Below are 15118 nucleotides of genomic sequence, written 5' to 3' on the forward strand. Positions count from 1 at the left end.
GTGTCCAAGTGTCTTCATCCATTTCTCTCCTTCCCAGGTGTGGGTTCTTTACAGCATTTGCTGCTAGAATTTACACCCCAAAAGAGCAGAACTCTCTTTGCAGCTGAGCTTGGGATTTTTAATTTTTTTGCCTTCATAAAGTGATGTTCTGCTGGGCTGCAGATCTGCTTTGGAGACTTACTGCATAGTACAAATTATTTGAGGCATTTCTTTTTTCAGTGTTTCCTCTACAGCCTGTTTACAAGAAAACACTTTCCCCTGTGTAAATTCTCCTACGTTTTCTTGATAGTGAAATATTTTACCTCCATATGTAGATGTTGTTAAATTCAAACTGGCTGCTTCACAGATTGTTCCAAGAAAATTTCCAGGGGAGGAAAAAATCATTTGTGACAAATTTCTTTGCTGTAGTTTGTTTTAATTGGGGAGTTTAGGAATTATTCTTTTCACCCAACTCCCAACCAGCAAATTCACTGCCTCTGCTCTGTGTTTGCATTAATCAGTCCATAACTGAGGTGTGATCAAGGCATTCCATAGTGATAATCCTCATTTTCCCTCCCCTTCCTGGTGATCCTGAATTGCTGTTTGATCCATTGTAAGTTGTTGATGGAGCAGGGATGTTTTGGGAGAGGCAGTGGGATTTAGGGAATGACCTGCAGCAGTTTAAAAAGCACCCTGGGAAGCACTGAGCAAGCTCTACCTGCTTTTGTCATCACCTGGCTGCACTTGAGGCCTGACAAATTCCAGTTGGGAATGCCCTGTGTGTTCCTGGAGGAGCTGGAGAACAGGGATATGAAGCTAGGGAGGCTGGGATTTCTCCTGGGTAGCAGGAGATTTGCCCAGAGGTGCAGTTTGCTTCTTCTGTAGTTAGATGATTTTCTCGTTGCTAACTCCTGCATCCCATGCAGGGTCATTCCCGCAAAGAATGGTTTTCCATGATGACCTTTAGCTGCCAGAGATCTGAATTTAGAAAGGGTTTTCCCCCAAAAAAGGGTGCAATAATCTGAGATCACAGGAGAGCAAGGCTTTAGAGACATTTAGTGGAACTATTCTGGGTTAAACACAGGTGAGGAGCAGGGCTCACGGAATACACAGAAACTCCAGGGAGGGACAAATCCCCTCACCCCATCTGGGAATTGTGGGGTTTTTATTGCTGGGAATTTCTCCCAGGCCCTTCCCAGGCTGCTGGAACAGTTGCTCGTCAACATCCCCCCTCTCTGCTAGCAGCTTGTCAGCAGATGTTCGTTTCTCCCCCCACAATGATTCATTTTCATCTAAACAACAGAAAAAACTCACAAGTAAAGCCTTGCTAGGTCCCATGAATTATTTAAAAATCATTTCAGATGTCAAAACTCCAGTTACAGTTCCTTGCAGCTCCCTGGTGACTCTGGAGTCATCGCTCTTGAAAATAACCCAAATTATATTTAATAATTGAATAGCATCTAGTTTGGTGCTTCTCTATCAACTCTTGGAGTGACATTCAGTGCTCATTAGAAGGTGCTTGGGGTTGTTTAATTCTATATCATGCCAGGACTGCTGCCCAGGAACATGTTGATTTTAATTGCATTTAGCTTTGATTACAAAAAAAGAGTAAATCACTCCGAAAGGGTCGGATTGTTCCGTTTGGCCTCAAGCTGTTTTGCTTTTCACAGCAGATATTTGATGTGGAAATCTGGTTCTGTGTGGAACAGGAGTTGTGGAACAGAACTAATGCAAGGTGAAAATCAAAGCAGATGTGTAGGGTCTTTTTTAACCGTGACAAAACGTTTTCAGAGCAAATTTCAAAATTCAGGGGTTTTTTTGTTTCATGACATAAAATAAATCTCATTGAGCCCTCTCTGCTGCCAAACATGTACCAAATCCTATATTGTATGGATAGAAAATAATTCCTAAATTATCTTGCATGGCTTTCTTCCATTCTCCTTCTTCCCCTTTCTTTCTGGGACTCAGGAGTGGAACATTTGATTTTCAGGTAATTTGAGCCAGAACCTCAAATACTGCTTAATTTGGTAGAAATTAATGACCCATTAGAGGACTTAAAAGCCTTTTTCTTTTCTTCCCTGTGGGAATGGTGAGGCCCTGGGATGGAATTCCCAGAGAAGCTGTGGCTGCCCCTGGATCCCTGGCAGTGTCCAAGGCCAGGGTGGACACTGGGGCTTGGAGCAGCCTGGGACAGTGGAAGGTGTCCCTGCCATGGGATAAGCTTTAAGGTCCTTTCCATCCCAAATCCGAGGCAAAATCCAGCATTTTCCCCAAATCCAAGGCAAGTATGCCCTGTAAAGTCGACCATCAAGTACGATCCTGGCACTTTATATCCCAGTTTTTGATGGTTTTAGGATGCAGAGGAGCAGTGTGGGAATGTGCATAATTCTGTAGTTCCTTTTATCTCCAGCAGAAGTTGAATTATTTAGGATTTATGACAGGAAATCTTTGCCTTTAAACCTTTCAGTTAAAAACATGATTTCTTCTTGCAGTGGGTGTGAATCCCAGTAACCAACCAGTGTCAGGGGAAGGGGAAGCAACTGGGAATAACAGAGTCTAGAAATTCTGTGTAAATTCAGTTTTGTTTGGACAGGGAGGTGCTTAATTGACTGAAAAGTGGAAATAAAGAACTAAGACAACAAACCAACTGTTTGGAATCAGTGCTAATCATATTTACCTTTAATCTTTCCAGGACTTTCATGGATTTGGGTGGTTTTGCAAGAATGATTCTGACTAATCCTGAGCCTTTCGAAATTAGTTATTTTCCATGCAGGGTTTTAATAAGTCAGGTTAGAACTATAGAATCCCAGGTGGTTTGGGTGGGAAGGGACCTCAAATCCCACCCAGTGCCACCCCTGCCATGGGCAGGGACACCTCCCACTGTCCCAGGCTGCTCCAAGCCCTGTCCAGCCCCAAATATTCCAGATGTTTTGCCATCTGTGGGGCAGATGGGATTCCCTTCTCTCCTTCATGGATCTGATGTGTGAAGCTGTGTTTGAAAGCTTCGGTGTGGCTCAGTGCCCACCCTTTGCACAGGGCTTTTTTTGTGTTTTCCAAACCCTGTGGGCTCCAGAGACACAGAGAGAACAATCAGTGAGTGAGGACTAATCTGGGATAACGCAGGCAGGGCTGGAGAGATGGAGCTGCTGGCCTGGAAAACAGGCTGGGATTAGGAAATGCCAGCTTGGTGGGGTGTCCTGAAGGCACAGGGAGAGGAAAATGGAGCTGTTTGATGGCAGCACAAACAGGGTGAGGAAGGATCAGTTTGGACTCCTTTTGAAGCCGAGGAAAATCAGGAGATCTGGGATGGGCATTCCTTGGATGAGGTGTGGGGAGAAAACCAGATGTTTTTGTGATTATGGAAGGCCTGGGAATTGATACTCAGAGGGTGCTGAAAAATCTCTTTGTGATCTGTGCAAGTCCCAGGAAGGGGACAGGGATGGACAAAATCCTTCATTATTCGGAGGCAGGAAAAGGGGAATCCTGAGAATTTTGCTTGAGGGAATTTTGGAGTCACTCTGACAGGATTTCCAGCCCAGTGGGAGCTGTTCTTTGAAGCTGGGACCAGTGAGAGCCTTGGCATTGAAATCAGATCATCAGGAAGGAATGAGGGAAGGATTTTGGCATCATCTGTAGATAATCATTAAAAAAACTTCTAAACAGAATTGAAATACAGACACAGGAGTAGAGCAAATGGCGAGACTGACTGAAAAATACAATATATTTATATTTAACAAGGTGTAAAAATTCATTCATAAGTTTGGTCATACCTTCACCTGCAGAAAAGGGCAAAGCATAAAAAATTAATTACTTTCTATTTCCTGATTTAATTGGCTGTTGAACACGAATTTCTCCTTTAAAACAAGGAGCCCTGTGTTGTTGATCTTTAATTTTTTTTTTTTGTTATTATTTTATAATAAATGATATCTGTTGGTGTGCTGGGTTGAGGTTTGAGCCCTCAGCCCTGAGGTGTGGAAGGGCTGCCTGAGGGATCCAGCACGGATTTGTCATGGATATTTCAGGACAGAGGCAGAGCCCGTGCTCTGATTTAAAGGAGTCTGTGCTGCAATTGGATTACAGGTCCCAGTTAAGTTAATAAAATCAGGGAAATGCAGAATTAAGGTGATTATTGGAATTGGTGGGTCTGCCTTAGCAGGAAAAGCACAATTCCTGGAGGAGGAGATGAGCCCTGGGCTGTGCTGCCACGCTCAGAATGCCAGGATTTCATGGAAATATATCCATGCTTTCTTCATGTACATATATACATGTATAACGAGATGGGCATATAAATAAAATATCAATTTCTGCTTCAAAGCCAGGTTGGATGGGCTCTGAGCAACCTGGTCTGGTGGAATGCCTGTCCAGGCAGGGATAGGAGCTGGGTGGAGAATTCCTGCTGCTGCTGTTGCATTTCCCAGATGTGCCACATCCTCACGGCTCTGACCTCACTCCTCGGGTAAAATGCACTCAGAAGGAACAGAATTGGATTTATAGATCCCAAATATGACAGGAATTACCTTGAATACTTCATAGATCCAATTTAGAGGTGCTTGAACTCAATGTTTCTTAGCTGGGAGTGAGGTTGGGATGGGGTTGGAAATGTCAGGTATTTTAAATTGGTGCATGGCTCCTGCCAGACCTGAGGAAATCTCATCATTAACCCCACACTTTGGATAAAACCAGACCAGGGCCTGGAAGGAGAGACAATTTTTCTGAATTTAAGTTTTTCCCTAATTCCAATCTATTAAATTATTGCCCAGTTTTGGTGCCATCTTAAATCTCATGTGCTCTTGGGCTCCTCTGCCTGAAATCCCATAGAGTTCAAAACTAACTCATGGAATTTTAGGGTTCACTCTTGAGACCTGTAACTTCTGCCTTTAGAAAAAAAGCTGAGCAGCAGCATTTTTAATCATGAAATCAATCCCCTGGACACACCCTACAAATAATACTCAGGATATTAACCACAGACATGGCAATAGATTAAAATCCTTCCGTATTAGCTGGAAATTGTGGTTATGTTTGCTTGGAGCAGCATTTCCAGCAGGAAAAATGGTGTTGGAAAGGCTGGAGATTATCTTAATCCAGGAAAGACTGGGATCATCAGGGTTGGGGCTGAGCATCCTCCACCTCAGCCTGGGACAGTGGGAGGTGTCCCTGCCCGTGGCAGGGGTGGCACTGGATGTGGTCTAATGTCCTTTCCAGTCCAAACCATCCTGGGATTCTGGGATCCCATCTGCCACAGCCTCTCCTACCTCTGCCCATCCCAGACTTGCCTTAGTTTCCCCTGATTTATCTAAATTTGCATCAAATGATCCCAAGGTTTATCTAAGTTGGATTTCCCTGTGAGTGCCACCTCTCTTCTCCCTGCTCCTTCCCAACTGCAATCAACCAAATCCCACTTTAATCCGTAGTTTAAACCTCCCCACTTGTTAGCTCAGTCTCTCATGTCTGTTCTTCCCCAACAGCTGAGCTCACTGCTGGCTCTCAAAAAATAAAAGAGCTCCTGAACAGCAGCACTGGCATGTAATTCCCTCTGAAATCCATGAGCAAACTTTCCAGGGAAAGCAGATTTCAGTGAGTTTTAGCCACATTCACTGCTGCCTTTGGGATGCAACAGCAAGTGTTGGGTGGATTGTGGAAACTGGCTGCTGGCTGGGGACTGCAGACATTGAAAGTAATTAATAAATGTTATTATAGGGAGGAAAAAAGCTCCTCAATATTCCATTTTCACTGTGATTTCTGAGCATTCCAGCTGAGACACCAACTACCACAGTCAGTGTTCAGTTCACAGCGTTTTCCATCCAAGTCACAACCATCTGGAATGATGGAATGATGCTTCTGCATATCAGGAAGGGAATTTTAGTTGATATATATATTAATCAACAGCCAGAGTAGCTTTATGCCCCTGAACAACTCCTATAAATGCATGGGGAATGTTTTTATTCCAGCTGTCCCTCCCAGCATTTATTGAAACCCCACAAGCTTCCCTGATGGAATGCACGGTGTTATTTCTGTTTGTATTATGGATTTAATGGCTTGGAAAAACAGCTCCTGGTGAATCCCATTAAAGACTCTGCCAGCCAGAGGAATCCAGCCTCCCCCTGCACTGGGGTGGGCTGGTTTGAGGAGCAAGTTTTGGGGGCTCAGGACAAGGGGTTGGGATTTTTCCTTTTCCCAAAGTGCTCCTCCCTCTGAGGGAAGCATTGGGATCCCCTCTTCCAGGCAGCTGATGGGATCTGCAGTGGGAGTGGGAAGGAACCCACTGGGATCACTGCTCAGCTCCTGGCCCTGCACAGACACCCCACCAACCCCACCCTGTGCATCCCTGGCAGTGCTGCCTGAGCACTCCTGGAGCTCTGGCAGCCTTTGGATATGTTGTGGAAATGAAGGTGGAAACCTCCCTGTGCTGCCGTGGAACAGGGAGTGAGCCCACCCCAACATTATGGGGGGAATTCATCTCCCAGAGGAAACAAATCAGGCAAAAAGAGGAATTGGAAATTCTGTGTGCCCTGGAGCTGCTCCTGTTTTCCCAGCCTCGGGAATATTGCAAGACAAAAAAACCACTGCAGCAAATGTTGCCCCAATTTCTTGATATTCCCCTTTCCCCCTGTAGAGAAATTCCTGATATTTGTCTTTTGTTGCTTTTCCTGCCCATAAACAGCAGGATTGGGGTTTTGAGCTGCTTCATGTCCCAGTGTGCTGCCAAGCCCCAGTTTAACTGCTCAGTATTTCTCAAAATATTGGGATTCCAGCTCAAAGCTGGAAGTTTAGCTTTGTTTGCAGGTGGCAGCAATGGATTAGTTCTGTTTTGTGTTAAGAATTTGAGTAGTTGGGCTTACAACATGCCATGGCTTTGTTGTGAGATTATTTTCCTTGCAGCCTCTGAAGGGTTGGTGGCTTTTCCCTCTGTCCCTTCTCGTCAGTGTCTTTTTCCTGGTGAAACCAAATCCCAGTTGGAGAAGGGGAGCCCCAGCCCTGGAGCCTTTTGGACAAGGGACAAGGAGTTGTCCCTGGCTCTGCTCTTCTCATAGGGATGTGCAAATATCTCAGTGTTGTGATGATTTCCATTTTCTTTCTGTTGTTTCTGTGGAGGAGATTGTGGGGTTCAGCTTCACCAGTCTTACAGCTCCAGAATAATTTATTTCACTCCTTTATTTCATATTATTCAGTCCAAAACTCCTCATTTCTCTGCATGTCCTTTTGCTCAGCAGAGTCATTCTGCTCATAACATCCTGTAAAAAGAGATTCTTCCTGTTGCTTTACACCCAGACAGTTGCAGTTTTGTCTTTTTGGCTATTTTAGCAGTTTTGGGGCCGTCATTTCAGAGTACATTTTAATTTTGTCCCATCCAAAGCCCAGGGAGCAGCTCAGAGATTCAGCAGCAGAATGAATTCAAGCCACACGGCTGAACTATAAAGGAAGTTTAAAGAACTTGGCAGAGCCCCTCTGTAAAAGCTACAAAGCAGCTCTAAAAGTAGTTGTCACATCTTCCCAGGTTTGGGATTAGCACTGGCATGTTTGGGACTGGTTGTGTAAGGAAAACAAACTGCACTTCTTCTGCTTCCTCTGCTGCTGCTTCTGCTTCTTCTTTTCTTCTTCTGCTTCTGCTGCTGCTGCTTCTGCATCTCCTGCTGCTTCTGCTGCTCCTTCTGCTGCTTCTTTTTCTTCTTCTGCTACTGCTGCTGCTGCTTCTGCATCTCCTGCTGCTCTGCTGCTGTTTCTGCTTCTCCTGCTTCTGCTTTTTCTGCTCTTCTTCTTCTTCTTGTTCCACTTCTATTTCTGTTTTTTTTTCTGATGCTGCCTCTTCTTCTGCTGCTTCTGCTTTTTCTTCTGCATTTGCTTTTCTGCATTTGCTTTTCTGTATCTGTGTTCTTCTTTTTCTGCTGCTTCTGCTGCTTTTTTTGCTGCTGCGTCTGCTAATCCTACTTCTGCTCTTCCTGCTGCTCTTGTTTCTGCCTCTTCTGCCTCTTCTCTTTCTGCTTCTTCTATCACTTCTTGTTCTGTTTCAGCAGCTTTTTCTGCTCCTGCTCCTTGTGTCTCTTCTTCTGCTGCTTCTGCTTCTTCTTCTGCCTCTTCTGTTCTGCTTCTTCTTCTTCTTCTTCTTCTTCTTCTTCTTCTTCTTCTTCTTCTTCTTCTTCTTCTTCTGCTGCTGCTGCTGCTTCTAATTCTGCTCTTCCTTCTCCTTCTCCTTCTCCTTCTCCTTCTCCTTCTCCTTCTCCTTCTCCTTCTCCTTCTCCTTCTCCTTCTCCTTCTCCTTCTCCTTCTCCTTTCTCCTCCTTTCTCCTTTCTCCTTCCACTCCTCTCTTCCAAGTGCCACTTCAATCAGGCTTTTCAATCCATAAATCCATCATGCTGGAGAGGTGTCCCAGGTCAATTATTTGCACCCAGTGCAGGTATTTGTGGCACTTTCCTCGTTCTCATGGTTGTTACTCATGAATTAAAGCATCCCGTGGTGCAGAATTGTAAATGAGAGTGTCTGGCTGGGAAAATGGATTTCCACCTGGCTTCCTGCTGCTCTCCCTGCTCCAGTGAGCTTTATGGGAAGTTGGCCATTCTGTAGCTAAACAGTCCCATAGCACCTGGAGATGAAGGGAAAAAAAAGCAGTAAAACAATGGTTTGTTACTTTGGAGAATTTATCATAAATTTTGCTGCATGTGAACAGCTCTTTAAAAAAGTGTTTTCCTTCCAAACCCTTTCTTGAGAACTCAGAGCTGGGAATTTCCTGGGCCTGGGTGATGTTGTCCCTTAAGAAGAAATCAGTGGATGAGGGTGAAGTGCATATTTTAGATCTCTTGGTGTCAAGATCTGTTGCAGAGCTGTTAAGATCCCTCCTTTAATTGGGAATATTAATTTTCTTTGGGATTGGGGCTCCTGGAGGCAACAAACTAGAACTGATTCGTGGTCTCTTTTCAATATGAAATTATAACTTTCCTCATTCCTCTTTCCTGATACTGTTTCCATGATCCTGGCATGCCAGTGAGCTGATTTGTCCCAGGCTGGATCTCTACCTTTCAGGAGAGATTTGTGTTGTTTCCCTCTTTTCCTTCCCCAAATAATTGAAAACATTTTTCCTCACCCCCTCTTGCATCCAGTGAACTAAAGAAGTTCTTTAATTCGAGACTTCTGACCTGCCTGAGAGCCTTTTTGGCTTTCATCTCCCCTCACCACATCACTCTCCATCACACTGCAGACAGGATTTGGGAGTATTTTTGTGGCTTGTTCTTCCTGAATTATTTCAATTTTCAGTGTTCAGGACTGGAGTGAATACAATTTCTGAAGTAGTTTGGGAGCTTGTGCTCATACAAGGGTTAATTAAAAACCTGGGGAAAGCTCTGTGTTGTGGGAGTGTGAGGAGAGCAGAACTCCATTTGTACAACCAGGAGGAAGAGGAGGGGGACAGGGTAAAGGTTCTGTAAAATCACAGTTTGAAAAGAGCAAATCAGGACAGATCATTAGCAGGGTTTGTAGTACAAGCAGTTTGAAATTCCAAGGAAAACACCTGATGTCATTAAGGACTTCCTTAATTAATCCTTGCCAGCACTTCTCATCAAGGCTGAGGAGTTACGAGGCTGCAGAAGAGGATGGAGAGATTTGGGGCAGACAGCAAAGATTGGGAATGATGCTGGAGAAAAATAGATGCTGGGGAAACATCAGGGCCTTCAACTGATCAAATGACCCAGGGTGAGGTTATTCCTGAATAATTCATCAGGAGTCTTCTGTGAAATGTTGGGGTAGGAGGCTGGATTACCCCAAGAAAAATCCTAGGATCCTCCATAGGATCTGCTCCAGATGACTGTTCTTAGCACTGGCTGATAGATGATGTCAGAACTGTTTAATACTTTTCAATTTCATAATTTCAGGTGCCTTTTTAGTACTTATATTTATATTTATTTATATTTATAGTTATAGTTTAGTTATAGTTATAGTTATATTCATTTATATTTAATACTCCAGGTGGTTTTGTTCAAGAGCAGAGTTTGATAATACCAGTTTCCTTCTGCTTCTTTCCTTGGTCATATCCAATCTGATCCAGGCACATCTCATTCCCGAGCAAATCTGACCAACTTCCTTGGGATCTCAGGGTCTCTGGAATGGATTGGGGTGAAAGCAGAGCTCCCTGGAGGTCACAGGTCCTTCCTGCTTCCTTTCCTCCTCACAAAACCTGGATTTCTTATTTGTTACCTCTGAGGTCAGGCATTGAGCAGCAGCCAAAATATTCCAGGGATCCAGGGGCAGCTTCTCTGGGCATCCTGTGCCAGGGCCTGCCCACCCTGCCAGGGAACAATTCCTTCCCCAAATCCCATCTAACTCCACCCTCTGGCAGTGGGAGTTTTTCTCTCTCTCTGCATTTATCCTCCATCAAATCTAAATTACTCCTTCCATAGTGACAAATCTCCCTGGGGAATAACGGGAAGGGACCTTCTGGAAAATGGGATATCAGGGTAGAGTCATCCTTGTCCCAGTGCTGTTGTTATCCGAAACTTGGAACAGAAACATTTGGGAAGAAAGGAATTTATTTCTGCTCCAGGCATTGGCTGCATCCCCTCTCCATCACTCCATGCTGTATCCTGGAGTCTGCTGGAGCCTCCTTCATGATCCCTGGTGTGTTTGGTTAAAACAATTCCATGTGCTCCTCCTGTTCAGTTAAATGTGCTTTTCATCATCATTTCTTACTTAAACCAGGAGGGAACAGAAATAGCTGGAAATGGCTGTGTTTTCCCCCATGGTAATTTCCACAATATTCCCTGCAAAGCCCAACCCAGGCTGGGAGGATGGGTAAATAGGAGCAGAAATTTGAGGGATTGTCTGCCCAGAAAAGGCCCTGAGGACACAAAGTTGCTGCTGTTTCTGTGCCTGAGGGCAGATAAACAAACAGTTATTGGAATGAAATAGCCTGAAAGCCAAAGTGAGCTGATGAATTCCAGTTTGGGGTGCAAGGGAATAATAATTTTCAGGTCTGATAACGCTGCCAGCAGCACTTGGGCTGAGGATGATTCGCCTGGTGATCCTTGAAAAAACTTGGAGAGGCTTCAGTGAGCACACAAAAACTTGGGAAGATGCTCAAAGAATGCAGGGCCCTATGAATATTGCATTTAATTTTGGAAATAATGCCCCTGCTGGCTGCTCTCATTTCAAGGATTTTTGAATATTAAGGACTTGCCCACCTATCTAACAAAAAAAATTCATATTAAAAAACATAAACGGTATTAATGTTGCTCTTCTGTAAATATTCTCACTTAAAACTTTGCATTTCCCTCCTTATTTCACTGTGTTTGCACGTGATGGAGGGAAAGGAGTAGCTCAGCTCTGACCCTAAACTTGATGATTTTCAGCCACTGGGCTCACAAGAAGAACAGAAGCAAAACAGCCCAAACTTGGTCCTTCCACAGGCTGGAGATGTGGTGGAAATACAGAAACTTTAGAGAATTAAGGCCTGGAGAGGTTCAATAATGAATAATCCCTATTATTTAGGGATTTAGGGCTGTTCAGCCTGGAGAAGAGAAGGCTCTGGTCACCCCTTGCAATTGGGATAGATTTTCATGGCTTCCCAGGTAAATGAATAGGAAGAAAAGTTTGGAAAAGCTTCTTTTTGGAAAAGAAGTTTGACATTGTTTATTGAGTTTTTTAATTTGCTTTAATCAGGGATGTTGATGGAGAGAGGGGTTTGACTCATTTACTGAAATCATTGATTTAGATCATTTCAGGCAGCTTGAATCAGAAATTAGGGTTTAACCATGGCAAGCATTTCAAATTTAAACTTTAATGATGACATCTCCACCCCATCCAGCTCTGACCCAGGAAATCCTGATTCTTCTGCCTCAGCTCTTCCCTGTTTCTCACTTTGTCTTCAACCCTTGAACCACTGCAGAAATCTGCCATGAATCATCAGAAATCATAATTTACATCAATCTGTTGGTTTATGGTGCAGCTCAAATATCCTGCAGTGCCCAATACCCTTGCCTGGAGAGGTCCTAGAGCTGCAGCCATATAGAAATCCCAGTCTTGGGCATCCCTGTCCAAAATCCTGGTGGCTTTTGGACGAGCAGTGATTCTGTTCTGTGCTGTCCCAAAGATCAACCAGAACCCCAGCTGGTATGTGTATTTGGCATATTGGACTGGGAAAAAGTGTAAAAGTGGCACTAAACTTTCATTGTGCCGCTGCTGCAGTGGAGTAGCTTTGATTGCAGGATGGTGTTTTAGAGGACTGAGTAAGGAAACTCCTGTTGCAGGCACATCTGCTTCCATCATTTCATTTATCACATTCCCTTATGGTTGTGCCTCCTGCAGCCAGGATCTTTTACCCCCAGCACCCAACACAGGCTGTGTGGAGAGGGATGGAGCAGGAAATCTCTGTGTCTCTGTCTGTTCTAATTCCCAGTGGATGTTGAATTTGTGGGACAAATCCCAAAGACGGATTTTTCATCTCAGGGCACTCCTAAATATCTAACTTTGAAGTCTTTAACAGCATCAAATCCCACTGAACTCCTCCTGTTTCTTCAGCACGACAGGAGATGATGCTCCTGCTGATTGTGAGGGTCCTGCTGACATTTCAATCTCTGCCCTGATTAGCCTTTAGTAAAGCATCTGTTTATCATTAAGGGAGGAGAAATGGCAATGGGAAGTGTGATAGTGGTTCTAATTAATACAGAAGTGGATTGTCTGCACTTGCTCAGATCCTGAGCTGCATGGACCCTGGGGGGGCTGCTGTGCATAGTTAGGGGGTGTATGGATGGATTTATTGGAATGTATAGGATATAATCATGTGTTATGGCTGTAAAATTATAAACAGTGGTATGTGCATTACATATTAAATATCTATTTATGCCCAGGGGGGTTTGGAGTCCCCATCCCTGGAGGTGTCACTTTGATTATAAAACTAAAAATGCTTCTCTGAGAGAGAAGTTTCTGTGTTGAAAACGAGAAGAGGCTCTAAAGGATGATCTGCCATGCCGCTCAAGAAGAAATATTCTAATTTGCCCTTTGAAAGTTTTCCATCCTGCAAATGCAGTTTGGGATAAAACCTCATTAAGGAGGAGGTTTGGGAGCTGAAGGACCAGCAAATCACAGCACATTCATTTAATGGATTTTTATCAGTGAGAATATTTGTAAATATTTTGCTGAAAGTCTGTTTGCTCCGTGCTGTTTCCTGTAATCAAATGGGGGCATGGGGACGGAATTGAATGCATTTACTCTCTGGAAAAAAAGAAATTAATACAAGTGTAGAGGTCTTGGGAATAGTTTTAATCAAACTGCTTCTCTAAGGAGGAGCTCTGTTATAAACTGTATATACTCAAGCATTTATGGCTAATCCAAATGTCTAAGCTGAGATGAAAACTGGACCTTTTGGGGTTCTAGTCTCTACTTTATGCCCTGGTTTTCCCTGTTTTTACCATGGAATTTTGCCTCTGGCGTTTGGGATGTGATGTTTGCTGTGTAACTCAGAGGTCTTGGAATTCAGCAGGGACCTGCAAACTGAAGCCAGAAAAGAAGGAATCAGAACCTCCCCAGCTGGGAGGTGTTTCATTACCAGGGTGGAACAGGGCTTGGGTCTGGGAATTTCCTTGAGGCCAAGGAGGAATTTGTTGCCTTATTTGGGAGTAGGATGAAACCTCAGTGGATTTTGCTGGATAATGCACTAAGAATGTCCCAAAATCTCTTTGGTTACAATGAACTGACCCCAAATCCTTGCTCACCTTCAGCCTCCCTTGATTCCTCCTCATCTCACAGCTGCTTTCAGGCCATCTCTCCACCTAAAACTGGATTTTCCCAACCCTTTCAGTGCATGCTTAGTCTGTTGTCCAGCAGCTGAGTTTCCCAGTTTGCAGTGTTCCCCATTTCCATGCTTTCTCATCAATGACATCATTTTCCTCTGCAGTTCACAACAGGAATTTGGACATTTTTTGCTAATCACATTTTCCCCTTGTCTTGTTTTTTCCAGCTCTCGTAAATGTGAAACTTTGGGCTATTGATCGGCAATGTTTTCAAACAATAATGATGAGGACTGGCCTCATCAAGCATACTGAGTATATGGAATTTTTAAAAAGGTATGGCACTTGTTTATTTATCCAAAAACCCCATGAAACTGCCGTCCTCTCTTGCCTCTTTTTTTTTTTTTTTTTTTTTTTGTGAGTGCAGTATTTGATATGTTTCCTTCTCATCTCTTTTGGTTTTAATTATTATGATTATAATTCTGATGATTTTTATGTGCTGTTTGCCCATCCTCCTGAGAGGAGGGGGAGTTTCATTCCTGTTGTGAGTTATTCATTTGCAAAGAGTCCCAGAGCCAAGGGGTGAGAGAAAAGCTTCAATGTGAGTCATTCAAAGTGTGCCTTGTGTCAGAAAAGACCCATTTTCATTAAAATAACACCCTTCCGGGGGAAAATTCTGGGGTTTAAACTTGATCAGATCCATTCAGAGTGTGTTCTCATGCTTCTGGAAGTAAAATGGGAGTTTCTAGAGAAGAAAAGCTTCAGGTTGCTGTGAAATGCAGGCTGGATGAGTAACAAAGACATAAAGAGCAAGAGAAAGCCAAGTTTTCAATTCTTGGATCTGGCTCTCTCAAAAGTTCCTGCAGCTCCTTCAGAGAATGAAGCCTTAGAGAGAATCAGTAATGAATAATCCCTGGCATTTAGAGAGCTGAGAATGTTCACCTGGAGAGGAGAAGCTCCAGAGAGAGCTCAGAGCCCTTCCAGGGCCTAAAGGAGCTCCAAGAGAGCTGGAGAGGGACTGGGGACAAGGGATGGAGGGACAGGACACAGGGAATGGCTTCAGGTGGGAAAAGGGGAGATTTGGATGGGATATTGGGAAGGAATTCCTGGCTGGGAGAGTGGTGAGGGGCTGGGATGGAATTCCCAGAGAAGCTGTGGCTGCCCCTGGATCCCTGGCAGTGTCCAAGGCCAGGTTGGACACTGGGGCTTGGAGCAGCCTGGGACAGTGGAAGGTGTCCCTGCCCATGGCAGGGGTGGCACTGGGTGGGATTTAAGGTCCCTTCCAACCCAAACCAGTCCGTGGTTCCATGAAATCCAGTGCCACAGGAGTGAGGAACAGCTTGTGTTTCACATCACCAAAATGATCCCAAAGGGAAGGAAATGTCACCAACTTGTAGGGAAAGGAAAGACCCAGGTTCCTGGGATGCTT

General features: G+C 44.1%; 1 protein-coding gene across 3 annotated transcripts in view; it reads left to right on the plus strand.

Moving 5' to 3' along the window:
• PRKG1 (protein kinase cGMP-dependent 1) overlaps positions 1 to 15118 on the plus strand; it is a 295495-nt gene that overhangs the window by 175947 nt on the left and 104430 nt on the right. For all 3 annotated transcript variants that reach the window (XM_085064468.1, XM_085064466.1, XM_085064469.1), the window contains exon 4: positions 13920 to 14025. In XM_085064468.1, coding sequence (XP_084920594.1) covers positions 13920 to 14025 — 106 coding nt within the window. The remainder of the gene's footprint in view (positions 1 to 13919; positions 14026 to 15118) is intronic.

This window comes from Lichenostomus cassidix, chromosome 6 (assembly GCF_008360975.1).
Source record: "Lichenostomus cassidix isolate B80296 chromosome 6, HeHo_3.0, whole genome shotgun sequence".
NCBI lineage: Eukaryota > Metazoa > Chordata > Aves > Passeriformes > Meliphagidae > Lichenostomus > Lichenostomus cassidix.